Source organism: Heterodontus francisci, chromosome 18 (genome assembly GCF_036365525.1).
Source record: "Heterodontus francisci isolate sHetFra1 chromosome 18, sHetFra1.hap1, whole genome shotgun sequence".
Taxonomy (NCBI): domain Eukaryota; kingdom Metazoa; phylum Chordata; class Chondrichthyes; order Heterodontiformes; family Heterodontidae; genus Heterodontus; species Heterodontus francisci.
This window is the reverse complement of record NC_090388.1, coordinates 78,294,302-78,316,317: the sequence shown is the minus strand read 5'-3', so window position 1 is coordinate 78,316,317 and position 22,016 is coordinate 78,294,302. Positions and strand designations below refer to the sequence as shown.

Genomic DNA, 22,016 nt, shown 5'->3' with positions numbered 1-22,016 from the left:
TGCGCCCATGGGTTGGGGAAGGAGGAGGATCAGCCAGAGTTCCTGCTCTTGTGCACCACCTCCATTACTATGCAACCCCAAATGCAGCGCTCACTTTTCTAAACATTGGGTCAGGACTCGCCTGTGATACCTCCCATGACTGAGTGGTGGTGGAACTGCATCGTCAGTGGGGGTAAAATTGGTCTTGGGTGGTAGAAATGGGCGATAGCAAATTGACAGTCCATTTTTCAACTGAGTAGACAATTGGGTGGGTATGAAATGGGCTGTCAGTCAGTTACCATTTGGCGCAAGCTCCAAGACTTAATTGTGCCACCAATACCTCCAGTCAAGGAGAAGAGAAAATTCGGTACGAGTAAAGGATTTGACAGATGCACTAGTTTCACGCCACACTGTGCATCTCAGTTGGTGACAAATTGGTTGATTCTTTGACACAAAAGCCTTTCAATCAGGACTGAAACCTCAGCCATCGGATATTCTGCTGAATCGATGTGACACACTCAGTGAAAAATGGGGCAGCTTTGCTGTTCAGTTGTTTTCTCTGGTTTCTGAGACATTTCTAATTCTATTCTATTCCACTTACTGTCAGTAAAAGTTGAAAAGATTATTTTCTTCCTTATGTTTCAAACCACAACCTCCACCTCATAGAAGAACTAGGGCAGTCAGTACATGTGATCACCACCAACTCCAAGTCACACCATCCTGACTTGGAACTATATCGCCGTTCCTTCACTTTCACTGGGTTAAAATCCTGGAACTCCCTTCCTAACAGCACTGTGGGTGTACCTACCCCCCATGGACTGCAGCGGTTCAAGAAGGCAGCTCACCACCACCTTCTCAAGGGCAATTAGGGATGGGCAATAAATGCTGGTCTTGACATTCTGAAATTGATTAAATAATTCTAGTTGGAGCCATCTGAATTCAAAAGCTACAATTATTACTTAGAGGTCTGAAGAAATCAGGAGGATCCATAGAAATTTAACAATTAATTTCATAGTGTTTGATTTTCAGAACATTCAGTGAATTTCATTCTTCGTTCCCAGCTTCATGGGATCTCAGGCTCATGGACTCCATGTAAAAATAGAGTCCATGTAAAATGTATATCACTAACAATACAACAGAAATTATTTTAAGGTTACTTTACCTAGTTTCCCCTTTTTTATATAAACCTTTCCTGAAAATTTTAAACAAGCAACCTGTCTGCAGCTCTCCACTGGTGTTGTTTGTAACCCCCATCGCTCTCACTCAGTTGTATATTGACTCCGCTTGTGACTTACTCCAACCCTGTGGAAGTACACCTATCCCCTTCCCTGCTGACCTATCTGACCTCTGGAGGTTGTTGCATGAAAAATCACAGCCCTGTCCCCTGTCACTCTATTGGTACTGTGTTTTTACTGCTGTACACAGTGTCACCCTGTGCCTTTCACATCCTCAACATATCCTACAGTTCATTTACAGCCATTGAAGGGTATGCAGGAAACATGGCAACCAATTTATACACAGTGTGATGGAAAAACCCACATGCCAAATGGAAAATATTAATTTTGTTGTATGGAACTCTGCTTGAGACTTTTTACTGGACATTACAAATAACTTTTTAAAAAAGAACAGAACAGCTAAAGATGGCCATGCACAATTTGCATCTGAGAAGCCAAAGGCTGGCTGGTAGACAGGTAATTACCCAGAACAATGGGGGTGCTCCCTGATTCAATTAACAAGAATGGTTTTGTCAATAGTGGTGATCAAAAGCCATTGACACCCTTTGACTTTGAAAGAGCCAACCTCCCCTGCCCCCTACCAAGGATGTCTGAAGAACTTTAAATTTCAAACAATCTTCCAGAAACTTCTGTTTTCAAACAAAGAGGTGGTCATATGGCATGCCTGCTGGTGTAACGCTGAGTTTTGTGAATTGTGCCTCATAAAGGAAGAGACTGTAATTAAACTTCAAGAAGAAAGCACCCCTCTCTCTGTCTCCTTCTCCAGGAAAGTCCCAGGGGAACCTCGGCTGCAGCAAAACTCAAGACTACAGAACCTTACAGACAACAGCCAAGAAGATGGATAAAGCCTCTCTTCGGCCTTCCAGAACCAGAGAAGCAAGCCTGAATTGTGCATGTGACCCCAGCAAGGACTTCAAGACTTTAACTTCAACAAAGGACATTGAAACTCAGTATTTGAATTCCATTTAATATGGACTTTACGTCAACCTCCCAACTCTACTTTTCCCCCTTATCTATTTGTGTGTGTGCCTCTCATATGAATGTGAGTGTGGATGCGTCACGTATTATAGTAATTTTAACTGGTTTAGAGTGATAAGGTTAATAAACTTACATCTTTCTTATTTAAACTCAAGTATACCTGTCTGGGTGTGTAATTTTGATTAGAGTAACAGGAGCAAATGCTCACTGACTTGGTAAGTTAAACCACTGTGTTTAAAAGATAAACCCTGTTGCGGTCAAACCAGAGAAGGTTCGAAAGGGGAGCCTGAGACCCCTTCCTTACCTGATCGTAACAACAGCGACGTCCCATAAACAGCAATGAGACAAGTGACTAGCTATTTTGGTGATGTTGGTTGGGGGATATATATTAACCAGTACACAGGATACTCCCCTGCTCTTCTTCAAATAGTGCCTTGATATCTTGTATGTCCACCTCAGAGGGCAGACAGGGCCTCAGTCTAACATCTCATCCAAAAATCAACACCTCTGGGAGTACAGCAGTCCCTCAGTAGTGCAGTGGAGTGTCAGCCTAAGTTTTGAAGTCAGGTCTCTGGAATGGGACTTGAACGCACAAACATCTGACACGGAAGTGAGAGAGCTACCATACAAAATATGAAAACTACGGCTACTCCCAATTCAATGCAGGATATTTGGTGTACAGCAAAAGTTAATTAGTTGTCTGCTTTAGAAACTAGAAACGTTCACATTCCCTATCAAAAGGGTGGTAAAACCGGATGCCATGCTCAGCTGCTTTCCTTCACTATTATTCAAAATAGTGCCACTGTTTCTTTTTAAAGGGGCACAATGATTGCTACCAGTGGCTGACATATATACTATAGTTACCAAAAGAGTTGGCAACATTGGACAAATGCTAGGCTTGAGGTCTTGTCTTACCAAAAACCCATAAGCCTGGCGCACTGACACGGAACACAAAAGTCCGAGTGTATCAAGCCTGTGTCCTCAGTACCTTGCTCTATGGCAGCGAGGCCTGGACAACGTATGTCAGCCAAGAGCGACGTCTCAATTCATTCCATCTTCGTTGCCTCCAGAGAATACTTGGCATCAGGTGGCAGGACTGCATCTCCAACACAGAAGTCCTCGAGGCGGCCAACATCCCCAGCTTATACAACCTACTGAGTCAGCGGCGCTTGAGATGGCTTGGCCATGTGAGCCGCATGGAAGATGGCAGGATCCCCAAAGACACATTGTACAGCGAGCTCGCCACTGGTATCAGATCCACCGGCCGTCCATGTCTCTGCTTTAAAGACGTCTGCAAACGCGACATGAAGTCCTGTGACATTGATCAGAAGTCATGGGAGTCAGTTGCCAGCGATCGCCAGAACTGGCGGGCAGCCATAAAGACGGGGCTAAAGCGTGGCGAGTCGAAGAGACTTAGCAGTTGGCAGGAAAAAAGACAGAAGCGCAAAGGGAGAGCCAACTGTGTAACAGCCCCGACAAACAAATTTTTCTGCAGCACCTGTGGAAGAGCCTGTCACTCTAGAATTGGCCTTTATAGCCGCTCCAGGCGCTGCTCCACACACCACTGACCACCTCCAGGCGCTTACCCATTGTCTCTTGAGATAAGAAGGCCAAAGAAGATAAGCCTGGCACAAGGGCTGCTCTTAGACTTTCACTCACTTTTTGCTGCTTGCCTTTTTGCTCTTTCTTCCCTTGTATTTCTACATCTCTCTTCAGAGTTTTATTTTTGTCATAGTTTTACTCAGTGGAGAGGGAGGGAAAGCAAGAGACAACAATGGTGTAGGGCTGCCCTGGCATGCACAGCAGTAGTGAAGGTCCTCTATAAAAGGACAGGGCCTTGACATCTTGTGGGGGCAGCAGGAGAGGCACTACATTTCATCTCACCATTAGGTTGGAGGAGCACTTATGATCACTTATTTGTGATGCTTGTCATGTGTGGGAGGAAGTGAGGGAATCCGGCAAAGACCGGATCAGATGCTGCTTTGTTGGTTTCTGCCAACATAAGCTATTCAGTCTCGCTGTTACTGGACACTTGGGGGAGGTAATGAAGATTGGCCTAGCATGTCTAGAACTAGACCCCACCCCACCAACCAGCAAATAATCAATCCCTTCAAGAGAGAGAGAGCAGACTGGAGGACCAGGAAAAATAGGCAATGGAGGATGTTCATGGCCAGTCTGAATGCAGGGGCAATCCTGCCTCCATTGCTGTCCCTTGCTGTGGGAGGCTCTGTTCTCACCTGTGACTCTCCTGCTGTGAAACTGATAGATGGATGACCTAGAGTTGCCAAATCTAGTTCGATGTACTTCTGGACATTTCATCATGTGACTGTCTGCCTCTGACCGCCCCACTACCAAACTCCCACCATTGGAAATGGAACGAGTGGGATTTCTCACCCCCACATGCTCGCTGTCAAAGGAGCACATCTCCTGAAAACCTGAACCACATATCAGCACTTTGTCATCCATACGTCATCTGATCTGCTAGGACCTGACTTAGAGTCACTCAATTTATTTTATGTATCCTGTCCTCTCTGCTGTCATTGGGGCATTTGGCTGGCCAGAAGCCACAGGCCCCAGTTTCTAGCGATCTATAGCCAGTTACTGGAAGATGCATAGGGTGCCAGTGATTCTCATTCACCCCTCCACTCTCCTCTCACCTCCTGCTCTCAGTCTCTGCTCAAAGCCTTCCAAACAGAGTATCTAGTAATTGGGGGAAGGGTGGAAATCAAACCTGAACTGAGTGTCCCCACCTGCTGGTTGCCTAACGCACTGCACCACTAACCTGAATTAAACAAAAAGAACCACATTTACACAAACATACATGGTCATGCTCGTCAGAACAATATGGAATGAAAATTGGCCATCGGTGCTCGTTGGCAAGTAAAAGCAGCCAGATTTCATTTTGGAAGGTTGCTTGTCATTTGAAATTCAGCACAGAAGCCAGCATATTTATTTTGCTGAGTTTCCACAACACAGGATATTTTTAACTGAAGGACATAGCTGATCAGATTAGGCCCCTGGTGATTTTCCACATGCCCTCAAGGGCCTGTTTGTTTACACTTTAAGCAGGGCTGCGGAAAGCCAGCACTGGGTTTGTGCTGACATTTGAATGTCAAATCGTGTTTTGCTTTTGGTTACAGCCTTGTCTCAGTGGTAGCACTGTCACCTCTGACTCAGAAGGTCATCTTGAGCACATAATCTAGGCTGGCATTCCAGTGCATTACTGACAGAGTGCTGCACTGTCGGGGAAGCCGTCTTTCTGATGAGAGGTTAAGCCAAGGCTCCGCGAAATTATTCAAAGAACAGCAGGAGAGTTCTTCCTGTTTCCGAGCCAATATTTATCCCTCAACCAACACCGTTAAAAACAGATTATTTGGTCATTATCTCATTGCTGTTTGTCGGGTATTGCTGTGCACAACGTGAGATGATTTCAGCGCTTGGTGATTGCTACAGTTGGCCTCAGTGCCACTGGGTTAGAAAGTGAGGGCAAAATCAACCAAGATTCCTGCTCCTGATCACTAGTCAGTGATCCCACCGACGTACATATCTGTATCAACTTCAGTTAAGGGTAGGATCATTCGTATACTCGCAGACTGGTCGAGGGATTCTTCGGGGTCCTCACTGAAAAAGTGGGCTGGGGGCTTTACACAACCATTCACGGGGTGGGGGGAGGGAGTGGCGGGATCACTCAGAATATCGCTTGATTTCCCAATTGGCCAGTTCGGCCCTGCTCACTGCCAAGGCCTATTTGAGCAATGGTCATTTGCATGAGGTACCATATAACAGCTGTAGCATCTGTGAAGGACAGACCATCGACAACAGTGGAGCGGAGAACAGGTAGGGCACAGCAGAGGGAGGAAGTCGGAGGGGATGCTGTCAGGAGCTCCAAAGGGACTATTGTCTTTGTGTTAGTTGATGGGCAAAGAGGCAAGTAGCAGTGGCATTGCAGACAGAAGCTGATGCATCCTCTTGGCATCTTTGGGACAGCTGCTGGTGCCTAAGGAAGGGTAGAGAATGGAACAGATGGACGTTCATTTCTGCATTATTGTGCTTATCAGGAACATTTCAAATTGCTTCACATGCAGTAAATTTTTAAATGGGCCTTGATGGGGGCCAATATGGAAACTATGTTTCACTTAGCAAGATCCTACAGACCTGTTGTCAGGTCCCGCCACCTTTGCTGTGTCCAGTGCATTCTGCTGTTTCTTGATATCACATGGAATTAATCAAATTGGTATCTGTGATGGATGGATCAGGAGGAAGCTGAGAAGGATCATCTATTCGGCACTTCTGCTTGAAGATGATTGCAATCACTTCAGGCATTGCCTTTTGCACTTGTGTACTGGGCTTCACTGCCATTAATGATGGGGATGTTCATGGAACCTTTCCCAACCATTTGTTGATTAATTGTCCACCACCATTGACTATTGCATGTAGCAGGCTTTGATCTGATCCGTTGATTGTGGGATCACTTAGCTTTGTCTATGGCATGCTGTTTCCGCTGTTTAACATGCATGTGGTCCCATGTTGTTCATCAGGTTATCATCTCATTTTCAGGTATGCCTCGAACTGCTCCTGGCATGCTCTACACTCATTAAAACAGGGTTGGTTTCCTTGCTTGTTGGTAGATTGGTAGAGATAACGCTAGAGTGAGGGATATGCTGGGCAATGAGGTTATAGATTGTGGTGGAATACAATACTGCTGCTGATGATGGTGCACAATGCCTCATGGATGTTCAGTTTTGAGCAGTTAGATCTGTTTTTAATCTATCTCATTTAGCACAGTGGTAGTGCCACCCAACACGATGGAGAGTGTCCTCAGTGTGAAGACAGGACATGGTATCCGCAAAGACTGTGCCGTGACTGCTTCTACCAATACTGTCATGAACAGATGCATCCGTCACCTTAGCGCTGTTTCACAACAATTGATTGTAGTCATTACACCTTTCCATACTTAAAATAATGGGTGAACGTTCCCCCTTCCCCTATACCACACAGGGTATGTTAAAGTCTCAGCTATACATTCTTCAGCAGAATAACCCAGGTAAGTGTAGGGTAAGGTTTCTTTTGTTCCCAAATGTCAAGGAATGCTGTTGGCCCAGTGTGCAATGCACCACAATAATAAAAGCTAAATACTGCAGATGCTGGAAATCTGAAATAAAAACAAGAAATGCTGGAAATACTCAGCAGATCTGGCAGCATCTGTCGAGAGAGAAACAGAGTTAACGTTTCAAGTCAGTGACCCTTCATCAGAACTGGCAATGCACCACCCTGTGTCGGAAGTTCCATTCCTTCTCAGTCGGCTCAGCACTTCTACAAAAGATCTCATGTCCCTGGCTCAGGGAGGGGAAAGTTGGGTTAACTTCCAGCCATCTGCTCCCCTCTCTCTACCCGAAGCCCACCCCCAAACCAGAAGGTCATGTGTGGATGTTGAGTGAGGATAGGGCCGTGGTGCCCCCACTGCTGAATAGCCAGTTGGTGCTCGCTGCCAAAGCTGCCACTCAGGAAAGGCAATGACGAGTTGCCTGTGCCCAACAGTTATCATACTCCATGCAAATACTGCCTTCAGGAAAGGAAAGGAGAAAAAAGATGGACCTGAGCAGGGAAACGCAAGCAAATTTTCTCCAGAAAATGCTGTAGTTTGAAACTGGAATTCTTTGCTGGATGTGAGGTAATGACCTCCATGTAACTGCATTAAAACTGTAAATCACAGCTTGCGCCAACATATTATGCTCTGAAAACACTGTTGGGAGACTTAAAATCAGGAGATCTGCATCCTTTCTAGTGGCCTCTAGGGAGTTATATACCTGAGATTGCAGCAAATCCAACTCTGAAAACAAGTTTCTTGAGTCCTTCCAGATTTTCCTTCAAATTCAGCCAATTTTATTTTTTTAAACACTGAAGTACTTTGTGTGAGATATTGGCTGGGTTAATCTTCTCATACCTTTTGACTTAAAGCTGACTAACAAACTGGGTACTGCCTCTTTAAAAGCTGGAACTTAAACCATCTGCATGTTGGGTCCTTGTGAGTTTTTAAAGGAGTGAGAGTGAAGGGCAGAACAACAGATGCCATTCATTTTCAGGTCATTTTAAAAGCTGTTTGTAATTATTGCTCACTCCCTGCCTCCAGTTGTCTCCCCTGCTCTCCCGAAAATGACTGTTCCAAAGATGCTCATTACCCCTTTGGTTCTTTGCCCAAGTGGCCCATTCACAACGTGGAGCCTAGACTATGAGTGTTATTCACCTGATGCGTTCACACACATGCACACACTTTCCAGCAGGGGTCACTGGATAACAATCAGGAACTGTTGGTTTTGTTTTGCCCTCTCGCACCCAGGGCACTGAGGTCTAACTGTTACGCTGCCAATGACAGCCCAGACTGGGATAGCAGAGTTCATGGATTGTGACAGACTTCACCATATTCTGAGTCTGTGCATTGAAGTCATTCTTAAAATCCAAGATTGTTCATCACACATTCAAAGGACTGCTCCTTTAACAGTTCAAGTGAACTGTTGTAGTTTTTGAATGGCATAACTGTGTTTGAAGTAGAGTTTGGCCTACCCTTTCTTGCCTCCCCTTCTCAGCTCTGTCAGACACTCAATGTTATCCATAAATCCTTGGTCTGGGGAACTCGATTCCTGATTCATTTCGCTCTTAAAAACATCAGTCCGCAGCCCTCCCCACCACTCTCATGCCAGCCATATGACTGTGCTGTGCCTAGTCATCCAATGCATTAGCAGTATTCTTCAGCATTGCATCTTCTTTTGTCATGTGGTTTAGCTTTTCCTCAGCTAATACAGTCATGTAGATAGAGACAATGACCATTTTCTCCTTCCCATTCCCTAGTTTAACTCAGGCAATTTGAAAACAAGTCACTTTTCTACAGAATCACATCCAGTAGAGAACACAATTCCCTGAATAAGTCTAAAAATAAGTCTGTGAATACCCAGCAGGCCCCAGCCTGGAGAGGATACCCCAATTTGAGCGAAATCAACCTCCTTCCTTGAGGGCTGTGTCTGTGTTATTGTCCTTAAGAGGGCACGACTTACCAACCCTGCTTTCTTTCCAAGGTATTGATGGTGAAAGTGCTGATAGCCAGTCAACGGAACATCACTTGGTTAATCGAGTGCAGGAAAAATGAGCACTGAACTTAAGAATCTTTTATTGAGAGCTGGTTTCAAAATACACCAGTTGTCTTTTCAGATCTTGTCAGGAAGTGTCTTTTATTCCAAGTTATAGCACAGATACTTAGTGCACCTAAGAAAAAAAAACTTGTTATTTATCCAGCGCCTCTCCTGACCTCAGGACACCCCAAAGCGTCTTAAAGCCAATGAAGTACTTTTTAAGTGTAGTCACAGTTGTAATATTGGAAATATGACAGTCAATTTGCACACAGCAAGATCCCACAAACAACAATGAGATACATAAACGGATTATATTCATCTTTAGTAATGTCAGGGATAAATATTGGCCAGAACACTTGTAATTAGGAGTTTGAACCTTGGTCGACTTTTATTCTCTCCACTCCTAACACTGGAAGGATAGGGCAGGCCGAGCTTAAGGCTAATTGTAGCCTGCCAACTACAGAGATCAGCTAAATCAGTGCAGATCAAACCTGGCTCTTCCTGAGCTGTGTAGCTGAGCTGCTTTATATCAACTCACAGAGCCATCAAGGGAGTGCGGGTTGCATTTTCTATTGCAGTTGTCAACTGACTTCCTGGTGAACACTGTCAGCAAAACAAAACATAATTTGAGGGACAGATCTTTTACACAGCACTTTCAAACTGATAAACCAACAATGCTAAATGCCCAAAGGCAGAACTCCAGTTAAAGAAACAGTTGATCCTGTTCGGAGCAGACAATAGCATTCTTGGAGATGTTATCTCCAAACGAATCTTATCGTTGAGTTGCCTAGTAATTCCAGGATGATCCCAGTCTGATCCTCTCCAGTGCTATTTCTCTGTTTCCCTGTGCCATCCTAATTCTACCCTCTCAGGATCATCAATGTAACCTTGACCAGCCCATGGTCATTGCTATTTTAGAGAATGTCACTTCTGTCCAATCCAAAGCCACCACTCTTTCAACTCCTCCACCTACCCAGTCCTGCCATCTTCCTGATCCTGTTGTTATGATAACTGTGAGACCCTGCATTTATATAATGCTTTTAACATAGTAAAATGACCCCCAAGGTGTTTCACAGGAGCATTATCAAACAATTTGACACCATGTCACTAAGGAGATATTAGTCAAAGACTTGATTTCAAGAAGCATCTTCAAGAGGGAGAGGTGGAGTGGTTTAGGGAGGGAATTGCAGAGCTTAAGGCCTCAACAGCTGAAATCACAGCCACCAGTGATGGGGCAAAGCAAGGAGGGTGGCTGGAAAAGAGGCCAGAATTGGAGGAGCACAGAGATCACGGAGGGTTGTCAGGCTAGAGAAGGTAGAGATAAGGGCGAGGCCATGGAGGGATTTGAAAACAAGAATAAGAAATTTTAAATTGAGGCATTGCCAAACTGGATATCAATGTTGGTCAACAAGCACGGGGATGATGGGCAATCGGGACTTGGTGTGAATTAGATTATCATTCTGACCATTCTGCTACTCCACATCTGTACAAGAACAGTTATTGGTGTCAAGGATTACCAGGCAATTCAACAAGATGACAGTTAAGACATCACCATACCCAACTATTGATGTTTTGTACTCCTAACCTGACCTTGCATCCTGAAAACTAGTCATGGAAAATTGCATCTTTTATTTGGAGCATAATCTTGTCATTAGGTAATCTTAATCTAGGAAACCAGGAAATTGAAAACTTCACAGTCAGCTTTTTTAAAATTCATTCATGGGATGTGGGTGTCACTGGCTAGGCCAGCATTTATTGCCCATCCCTAATTGCCCTAGAGAGGGTGGCGGTGAGCTGCCTTCTTGAACCACTACAGTCCATGTGAGGTAGGTACACCCACAGTACTGTTAGGGAGTTCCAGGATTTTGACCCAGCGACAGTGAAGGAACGGCGATATAATTCCAAGTCAGGATGGTGTGTGACTTGGAGGGGAACTTGCAGGTGATGGTGTTCCCATGCATTTGCTGCCCTTGTCCTTCTAGTTTGTAGAGGTCGCGGGTTTGGAAGGTACTGTCTAAGGAGCCTTGGTGCGTTGCTGCAGTGCATCTTGTAGATGGTACACACTGCTGCCACTGTGCGTCGGTGGTGGAGGGAGTGAATGTTTGTGAATGGGGTGCCAATCAAGCGGGCTGCTTTGTCCTGGATGGCGTTGAGCTTCTTGAGTGTTGTTGGAGCTGCACCCATCCAGGCAAGTGGAGAGTATTCCATCACACTCCTGACTTGTGCCTTGTAGATGGTGGACAGGCTTTGGGGAGTCAGGAGGTGAGTTACTCGCCTCAGGATTCCTAGCCTCTGACCTATTCTTGTAGCCATGGTATTTATATGGCTACTCCAGTTCAGTTTCTGGTCAATGGTAGCCCCTAGGATGTTGATAGTGGAGGATTCAGTGATGGTAATGCCTTTAAATGTCAAGGGGAGATGGTTAGATTCTCTCTTGTTGGAGATGTCATTGCCTGGCACTTGTGTGGCACGAATGTTACTTGCCATTTATCAGCCCAAGCCTGGATATTGTCCAGGTCTTGCTGCATATCTACACTGACTGCTTCAGTATCTGAGGGGTTGCGAATGGTGCTGAACATTGTGTAATCATCAGCGAACATCCCCACTTCTGACCTAATGATTGAAGGAAGGTCATTGATGAAGGAGCTGAAGATGATTGGACCTAGCTCTGGGGAAACTTGCTGGTGATGAGCAGGAGCTCCACTATGTATCTTAACTCCAGTTTTACCTGATGTGGGTTGCTCGTTATTGACACCAGGGCTGGAATTTTACCCTCGTAGAAGTTGGTGGCGATCTCACCTCCGCCTGGCCTGGGGATCCAGACCACATTTTGCGGTACCTAGGCCCTTAATTGTTCTGAGGTGGGACTTCAACCTCATTGAGGCAGCTAATCCCACATAATGGAGCTGCTGGCCAATCAGTGGGCCGGCAGCTCTCTCTCCCAGCAGCACTACCGGGAACAGTGACCACTACTGAGACTGCAACCCAGCTGAAGATGGAAGATGTCGTGGACCCCCGGAAAAGGGGTACATTAATGGGGCCTCGCTGGGGGCAACTGGTTGGGCCCTGGCAAGGCAAAGGTGATCGATTGGGAGGACGGGGGAAAGAGTCGTGTTGGGCATTGGGGATGGTTGGGGCATTGGGGGCTGCCCTCCGTTGGGCACAGGGTGCCTGATCAGGAGGACCCCCCAGCCTACTTTTAACAGGTGGCTTTTATTGGGCCTGGGCCACCGCCAGCCAAGGGTAAAATCCCCGTGGTGGCAGGTGGAGGCCCTTAACTGGCTGTTAACTGGCCACTTAAGGGCCTTGATTGGCCTGGGGCAAGCTGGCCGTTTTCCGCCGCTGCCGCCTTGCATAAAATGGCAGAAGAGGTGGGAACGGGTTGGGAAGGGCCCCCCGAGCCTCCCGCACCATTTTACGCCCACCCCCCCCCCACCCCCACCCCAACAGTATCCCGCTCTTTGGAGGGGGGGGGCGTAAAATTCCAGCCCAGATATCAAACCAAAAAGTTATCCAATCCCAGGGACTTATTTTTTTTCATGGGATGTGAGTAGTGCTGGCAAGGCCAGCATTTGTTGCCCATCCCTTAATGCCTTTGAGATGGTGGTGCTGAGCTGCCGCCTTGAACCACTGCAGTTCATGTGGTGTAGGTACATACACAGTGCTGTTAGGAAGGGAGTTCCAGGATTTTGACCCAATGACAGTGAAGGAACAGCAAAATAGCTCCAAGTCAGGATGGTGTGTTGCTTGGAGGGGAATTTGCAGGTGGCGGTGTTCCCATGCATCTGCTGCCCTTGTCCTTCTAGGTGGTAGAGGTTGCAGATTTGGAAGGTGCTGTCTAAGGAGGCTTGGTGAGTTGCTGCAGTGCATCTTATAGATGGTGCACACTGCTGCCACTGTGTACCGGAGTGGAGGGAGTGAATGTTTAAGGTGATGGATGGCATGCTGCTCAATGGGCTGCTTTGTCCTGGATGGAAGGAAATCATCAAATATCAATCAGGCTGTGTTAACCAGACTTTGGCCTGTTTTGTTCTTGATTTTTAAAAAATGGCTGTTGGGTGATCATTTTGCTTAACCTGGAATTAACATTTCAAATAGGACCTTTCATTAGACCGGACCTACAAATTGTGCCTTTATTCCCATTTAAAATGTAAATTTATTTAACAGTTTTCATTTTCTGATGTTGAGCTGCAGTGCGCTACCCTTAAGCGATTAAAACAAGGCATTTTTACGCACTGGAATGACTTCTCAGTAATTTTACATTGTTCCCAAAGGAGGCATCATTGAGATTACTTGGAAAAGCTTCCATAACTCCAGGCTTATTTGTATAGAAAGCAAAATACTGCGGATGCTGGAAATCTGAAATAAAAACAAGAAATGCTGAAAATACTCAGCAGGTCTGGCAGCATGTGTGGAGAGAGAAGCAGAGCTAACGTTTCAGGTCAGTGTCTGACCTGAAGGATCACTGACCTGAAACGTTAACTCTGCATCTCTCTCCACACATGCTGCCAGACCTGCTGAGTATTTCCAGCATTTCTTGTTTTCATTACTGTAAATGATCTGTTCACTCCCGGAGACATTGGATTAACAGTACAGATCAGATTTACATCAGTTAGCTTGCTATTTGTGGAGTCGACGATGCTGGAATATTGGCTGAACAAAATAAGAAACGGCTATTCTGTCCATCTGGCCCATTCCTTTGACAGATCATCTAACATCTAGCCAATCATGAATTGAACCTGGCCCACTTAATCTCTTGAGGGAAACTTGTGCATAAATAATACAATGATCGACAAAAATAATAGAGCAAAAATCCAGAATATTCATCCAACCTCACACTCTGATCATTCTACGTCTTGGTTTGCTGCTTTGTGGAACAAGATTAACCAGCCGCCTTATTCAGCTCAGGGCATTGGCTGATCAGATCTGGGTTTCAGGAAGCTTCTCGCAGTTGTTTTTTTGACCAAGTTTCTCCCTGCCCTGAAGGTGCTGGCCCAAGTGGCACTGCTCTTGTGCCAAGACAGTGAGTGTCGGCAGGCAAGTTGACCCAGAGAGGAGTGCAGCTGACCTCATCCTATTGTTCACCCAGTGACTTGAAGGCTGTGGATTTGATCCCTGGTTTGAGAGAGTCTGATCTTAGCCTGGCAACACAAAATGAAAAATACTGATCAAACACCATTTCACTGCTCAACATTTTCTTTTGCCAAATAATGTTATACAGCACATTCCTGCTCTATCCCCCTCACCAAATAACTACACATTCTTTCCCCATCATCCAAAAGGCAAGGGGAGCTGGTTGATTTTCCCCTCCCTAACCCAGAGGTATCATGGCTGATTGTGGGTGCTCTAACTACTGCTCTGGCTGAGATCAGACTCACAACAAACCAGGAAGCCAAATCTCGGCCTTTAACTCTCTGCAGTTCAGTTACTCACTGCCTCTCCAGCTGTGTCATCAGAGGCAGCTTTTAACTTTCATTTTATTAACAAATTATAATACCTGAGCCGCATTATTTAATAACTCATGCTGAAGGTAAGCAGAAATTAAAGCTCTTTATTGCAGGAACCTGATCCTTTTAGCTGGAGGCTGACTGTGTGACCCACCGTCACACAATTAATCAGGAACACATCAGAATTATGCAACCTTAAGATTAGGACTGGATCACAGATTCTGTGTAATAACGGCAGCAGGAAATGATTTGGTCAGTTGAAATTCCGTGTTTTGAACAAAGCAGGCTTAGATCAGGCCTACAGTTTACCCAGTCCAACTCCCTTTGGTAGCTACCACTGAATGTTATGGAAATGGATTATTGGAAATAGAAGAGGCGGGGAAGATATAAGCAACCTTCTGAACACCAGCAACACATCGGGTCTGCATGTAACAATAAGTGCAATCGTGGTGCAGGAACGCTGTTTATTTACCAATTCACAGAAGTGTTAAAAAGATCTCAGACTGTATTGGGGTTGTTGGGACTGTAATTTGAACTTCTGATCTGGATCACGCAGAAATACAACTCCAATTTGAACAGTTCACACTGAATCAAAGATCTATATTTAGCTGTCTATAAATACCTACCTGTGCATCCACTTACATCTATATACATCTAGATCTGTTTATCTATGTGTATATCTCTAACTTTCTTTCTGTGTATCTACAGAAAGAAGATTTGCATTTATATAGCACCTTTTAAAACATCAGGCAGTTCCAAAGTGCTTTACAGCCAATGAAGTACTTTTAAAGTGTAGTTACTGTTGTGATATAGGATTAATGTTATCTATCTATCTCTCTGTAAATCTGTCTTTGCTCTTGTTTGTTCAGCTGTGTTTTTCCTTTTAAAAAATCTGTATTTGTTTTGTGTTGGCCTGTTCAGTTATATTCATTTCAAGTCACTTTGATGTGTGCCCAGCTCACTGCTGGCAAGGAAAATGTTTATGGTAGCTGATTGTGAAGGCCAATGGAGGGGATAGTGTCAGACAGCAAAGTCCTATGTTGACTAGAAAGAACTGCATTTTCCCGGAAGGTTCCAAGTACTTCATTCCTGCTCTGTGCTGAGCTGGTTGATCTCAGTAGTTGATGGAGATGGGGGTGCGGGGGGCAGCGGTGGTGTTACACTTGGTCACAGTGCCCGAGCGTGAGAGAGGGAGAGGGACAATCAGCCAGAGCTCCCATTCCTGGATGCCATCTAATGGCTCACGCTATCCAATTGCCTGGTGGCATTCATTATCTGAGCTTGCAGAGGGATAGTGTGAGGTACTGGAGAGCTACCAGAACTGGACCCAACTCAGGAGAGAGGGGGAATAAAAGAAAGAACGTTTGTGTAACTAACCCTTAACTCTCTTTTCTTTCTCTCTCTCTAGAGCGCCAGAGATTATCCTGGGGTTGCTGTTTTGCGAGGCTATCGACATGTGGTCGCTGGGGTGTGTCATTGCAGAGCTATTCTTGGGATGGCCGTTGTATCCAGGAGCTTCAGAGTATGATCAGGTATGTTTTAATTGGATTGGATTTCAGGTCCAACACCACGTCCGCCCCGATTGATAGATGTTGAGTGATTTTGGTCTCTTCATTCATCAACTGGATCCTTTCCCACTTGGCGTCGCTCATGTTCCCAATTCCTGTCAGTCATGGCTCAGTGGGTAGCACTTTCACCTCTTGAATTGAGAAGATTGGGGGTTGAAGTCCCACTCCAAAGACTTGAGCACAAACTCTAGGCTGACTTAACTCAAACATTGGTGCATAGTTCAAGGTAGGGGGTGGTCACACATGTACTTCAATAGCTAGACCTTTCAACTGTCCCACATTACATGCAATGTATAGCACAGAATCATAGAAGGTTTAAGGCATAGAAAAAGGCCACTTGGCCATCGTGTCTGTGCCGGCCAAAAAATTATCTACCTATTCTAATGCTACCTTCCAGCATTTGGTCCTTAGCCCTGCAACATATGGCACTTGTGGTGCATATCTTGACTCCTTTTGAATGAGTTGAAGGTCTCTGCCTCAACTACCCTTTCAGGCAGTGAGTTCCAGACCCCCACCACCCTCTGGGTGAAAAATGTTTTCCTCACCTCCCCTCTAATTTTTCTACCAATCACTTTAAATCTGTGCCTCCTCGTCACTGACCTCTCTGCTAAGGTGAATAGACCCTTCACCTCCACTCTATGCAGGCCCCTCAAAATGTTGTACATTTCAATCAGATCTCCCCTCAGCCTTCTCTGTTCTAAGGAGAACAACCCCAGCCTATCCAATCTTTCCTCATAGCTGCATTTTTCCAGTTCTGGCAACATCCTCGTAAATCCCCTCTGTACCTTCTCTACTGCAATTACATCCTTTCTGTAATGAGGTGACCAGAACTGCACACAGTACTCAAGTTGTGGCCTAACCAATGAGTCATACAGTTCCAGCATAACCTCCCTGCTCTTATAGTCTATACCTCGGCTAATAAAATATGCCTTCTGAACCACCTTATCGACCTGTCCTTCTACCTTCAGGAATCTGTGGACATTCACTCCAAGGTCCCTCCCTTCCTCTACACTTCTCAGTATTTTCCCATTAAGCGTGTATCCCTTTGCCTTGTTTGACCTCCCCAAATGTATCACCTCACACTTCTCCAAGTTAAATTCCATTTGCCACTTTCTGCCCATCTGACCAGACCATAAATATCTTCCTGCAGCCTACAGCTATACTCCTTGCTATCTACCACACGGCCAATCTTTGTGTCATCCGCAAAACAGGCCATTCTACCGATATGGTCTATGCCAGTGTTTATGCTCCACATGAGCCTCCTCCAACCCAACGTTATCTCACCTTATTGACATACCCTCTATTCCTTTCTCACTCATGTCTTTATCTAGCTTCACTTCAATTATATGCACTGTATGTACAGTTATTGTACTAGGATTGTATGTACCAGTACCAGTGAAAGATCTATATGTAATATGCCAGATTTACACTCTGCAGAGATTTTATGTATCAGTTCTACGTGATTTCTGCCCATATAATGGCTCAATCTAGAGATGATAAGCTGGGTGAGGAGACACTCGGGTGGGTGGGGAGACAATAGGATCAGTGAGGAGTTGTTTGGGTAGGGAGGGAGACGGTCAGGTAGGTGAAGGGTGAGTCAGGAGATGGTAGGGTGGGTACTGTGGACTTTAGCGTGGGTGGGGGGTTGGTCGGGTGAGTTGGGCCTTGTTGGGGTAGGTGGATAGACGGTGAGGTGGGTGGATAGGAGATGGGGGGTGGGTGGGAGACAATGGGGTGGGTGGGGAGATGGTGGGGTGTGTAGGAGACAGTGAGTAGGTAAGAGCTGGGGTGGGTGGGAGACAGTGAGGTGGGTAGAAGACGGTGGGGTGGGTGGGTGGGGAGACGCTGAGGTGGGTGGGGAGACGGTGGGTGGGTAGGAGATGGGGTGGGCGGGGAGACGGTGGGATGGGTAGGAGACGGTGGGGTGTCATAGAGTCATAGAGAGATACAGCACTGAAACAGGCCCTTCGGCCCACCGAGTCTGTGCTGACCAGCAACCACCTATTTATACTAATCCTACCGGAAACCGGAGCACCTGGTGGAAACCCACGCGGTCACAGGGAGAACTTGCAAACTCCGCACAGGCAGTACCCAGAACTGAACCCGGGTCACTGGAGCTGTAAGGCTACAGTGCTAACCACTTATTCTAACTGTATTTGAAAAAGTATTGTTAAATCAGCAAATGAAAAAAGGTAGCGGTCTACAATCCCTCAGTAATATTTTGTGCAAGTGTTTTTATTTTCCAGTTTTAGATTCCTCCCCTTGTTTCTTGGCGACATTGACTCTTGGGTAGGTCACCAGTGCTAACTACTGCGCCACTGTGCCGCCCCGGGTGGGTGGGTGGGGAAACAATAGGGTGAGCGGGGAGATGTTAGGGTGAGTACGCTTGAAGGGTGTGATCACAGGAGAGGAATTTGGAATCTGACTAAGTTAATCTATGCTTTTCCATTAACTGGCTAAAAATTAAATAATGACCCCACAACCCCCACCCCTTCCCCCCCCCCACCTCCCCTTCTCCATATGAAATGGTAATTTGCTGCTCAGAATTATTTTTGGCTGTTGATATAAAAATTACAAAGAAACCAGATCACCGATGCCAAGTCATTGGTGAAGAAGGCCCATCAGTCTATTTGATTCTCAGCCACCCACAGTACCGACACTACTGCCTCTCCATGATGCCACCTCACTGCTTTTGAAATGAGCCTCAACCCTGACATTCCTTCCCAGCAGTTGATCACCCTCTGTATAAAGAGGTGCTTCCTGAACTTACCGACGAGGGAAGTTTCTTCCGGTGCCCTGGTCAACATTATCTGTCAACCAACATTGCTAAAACAGATAAACTGGTTATTTATCATATTGCTGTTTGTGGGACTTTGTGCGCAACTTGGCTGCCTTGCTTGCCGGCACTTCAAATAGTACTTAATTGGCTTTGGGATGTTGTGAGATCATGAAAGGCACTAGATAAATGCAAGTTCTTTTTTGCTTTACCTGTTTGACCTCAGCTTCTCTGAATTCCTGTTTCATTTCCCATCTCTTCCCTTTGTGCTGGAGTGCCTTGGCATACTTAGCTAAGATTGAGGAGCAATTTAATTGCTTGATCTGTCAAAAACGGGGAGTCTTGTTGGGCTTAGTGGGCTGTCCTCATCTTAAAAATTGCTGGATCCCTGAAAGCATTTGATTTGATTCATTGACCACCGTATGTTGGTGACATTTTACAATGCAAACTTAGAACACTGACAAAGATACAAGGCTTGTCTCATTTAGCAAAAGAAGTCAGTTTCGTGGATGTATTCCCAGCTCCCCGAGAAGGGATCAAACCTGCATTTGTATTGGTAATGTAAGCAAAAGAGCCACAAAGCCCAAGGCATTGTGTGGGAAATAAAACCACATTAATTATTGCAGTCTGCGTGTGTTTGGTTTGTGAGTATGTGTGTGTATGTGTTTCTATGTGTGTTAATTTGATTCTGTCTGATGTGTGTGTGTATGGGCGTCTGTGTTGTCCCTGAAGGAGGCTGACTCAGGAAAATTGGTGATTGAAAACTGTAGTATTGGATTCTACATCTCCACCATTCTCCTACCACCTACCTACACTAGGGGCAATTTACAATGGCCAATTTACCTATCAACCTGCACGTCTTTGGCTGTGGGAGGAAACCAGAGCACCCGGCGGAAACCCACACGGTCACAAGGAGAACTTGCAAACTCCGCATAGGCAGTACCCAGAACTGAACCCGGGTCGCTGGAGCTGTGAGGCTGCAGTGCTAACCACTTATTCTAACTGTATTTGAAAAAGTATTGTTAAATCAGCAAATAAAAAAAGGTAGCGGTCTACAATCCCTTAGTAATATTTTGTGCAAGTGTTTTTATTTTCCAGTTTTAGATTCCTCCCCTTATTTCTTGGAGACATTGACTCTTGGGTAGGTCACCAGGGGCGCTAGTTACTGTCTGGACCATTTTTTTATTAATTTATGGGGATGTGGGCATCACTGGCCAGGCCAACATTTATTGCCCATCCCTAATTGCCCATGAAAAAATGGTGGTGAGATGCCTTCTTGAACTGCTGCACTCCATGTGGGGTAGATACACCCACAGTACTGTTAGGAAGGGAGTTCTAGGATTTTAACCCAGCGACAGTGAAGGAATGGTGATATAGTTCCAAGTCAGGATGGTGTGTGATTTGAAGGGAAACTTGCAGGTGGTGGTGTTCCCATGCATCTGCTGCCCTTGTCCTTCTAGGTGATAGAGGTCGCGGGTTTGGAAGGTGCTGTCTAAGGAACCTTTGTGCGTTGCTGTAGTGCATCTTGTAGATGGTACACACTGCTGCCACTGTGCGTCGGTGGTGGAGGGAGTGAATGTTTGTTGATGGGGTGCCAATCAAGCAGGCTGCTTCGTCCTGGATGGTGTTAAACTTCTTGAGTGTTGTTGGAGTTGCACCCATCCAGGCGAGTGGAGGGTATTCCATCACACTCCAGACATGTGCCTTGTAGATGGTGGACAGGCTTTGGGAAGTCGAGGTGAGTTACTTGCTGCAGGATTCCTAGCCTCTGACCTGTTCTTGTAGCCAGGGTATTTATATGGCTATTCCAGTTCAGTTTCTGGTCAATGGTAGCCCCCAGGATGTTGGTAGTAGGGGATAAAGCCTGGCTCGGGTATAAAATTAAAGCCCAACCCGACCACAGATAACCTGAACCCGACCCGGGCCCGAGTCCTTCAATTTTTTTTTATGCCCGACCTGACCAGAAAATATCAAACATGTTGTTGGTACAGAAAAAAAATCATGTCAAAACGTAGATTAAAAAGAAAACAATACAAAACAAAACCCGACCACAGCCAACCTGAACCCGACCTGACCCTAGGCCGAATGCTGGACACAGAATATAAACCCGACCAGACCTGAACCTGATACATGTAGTTGTGTTTGGTTGGGTTCAGGTCAGGTAGGCAGGCTTTAGTGGGGGATTCTGCAATCGTAATGCCGTTGAATGTCAAGGGGAGATGATTAGATTCTCTCTTGTTGGAGATGGTCATTGCCTGGCACTTGTGTGGCGTGAATGTTACTTGCCACTTATCAGACCAAGCCTGGATATTGTCCAGGTCTTGCTGTATATGGACACGGACTGCTTCAGTATTTGAGGAGTCACGATTAGTGCTGAATATTGTGCAATCATCAGCGAACATCCCCAATTCTGACCTTCTGATTGAAGGAAGGTCATTGATGAAGCAGCTGAAGATGGTTGGGCCTAGGACACTACCCTGAGGAACTCCTGCAGTGATGTCCTGGAGCTCAGATGATTGACCCCCCTCCAACAACCACAACCATCTTCCTTTGCACGAGGTATGACTCCAACCAGCGGAGAGTTTTTCCCTTGATTCCCATTGACTCCTGTTTTGCTAGGGCTCCTTGATGCTATACTTTGTCAAATGCTGCCTTGATGTCAAGGGCAGTCGCTCTTAACTCACCCCTTGAGTTCAGCTCTTTTGTCCATGTTTGAACCAAGGCTGTAATGAGGTCAGGAGCTGAGTGGCCCTGGCGGAACCCAAACTGAGCGTCACTGAGCAGGTTATTGCTAAGCAAGTGCCGCTTGATAGCACAGTTGATCACACCTTCCATCACTGTACTGATGATTGAGAGTAGACTGATGGGACGGTAATTGGAAGGGTTGGATTTGTCCTGCTTTTTGTGTA

At 45.7% G+C, this 22,016-nt stretch overlaps 1 protein-coding gene across 1 annotated transcript in view; it reads left to right on the top strand.

The window, feature by feature from the left end:
* The window catches only part of hipk2 (homeodomain interacting protein kinase 2), a 270,628-nt gene that overhangs the window by 177,942 nt on the left and 70,670 nt on the right, over nucleotides 1-22,016 (top strand). Inside the window, 1 exon segment of the mRNA XM_068051058.1 lies at nucleotides 16,172-16,295. Coding sequence (XP_067907159.1) covers nucleotides 16,172-16,295 — 124 coding nt within the window.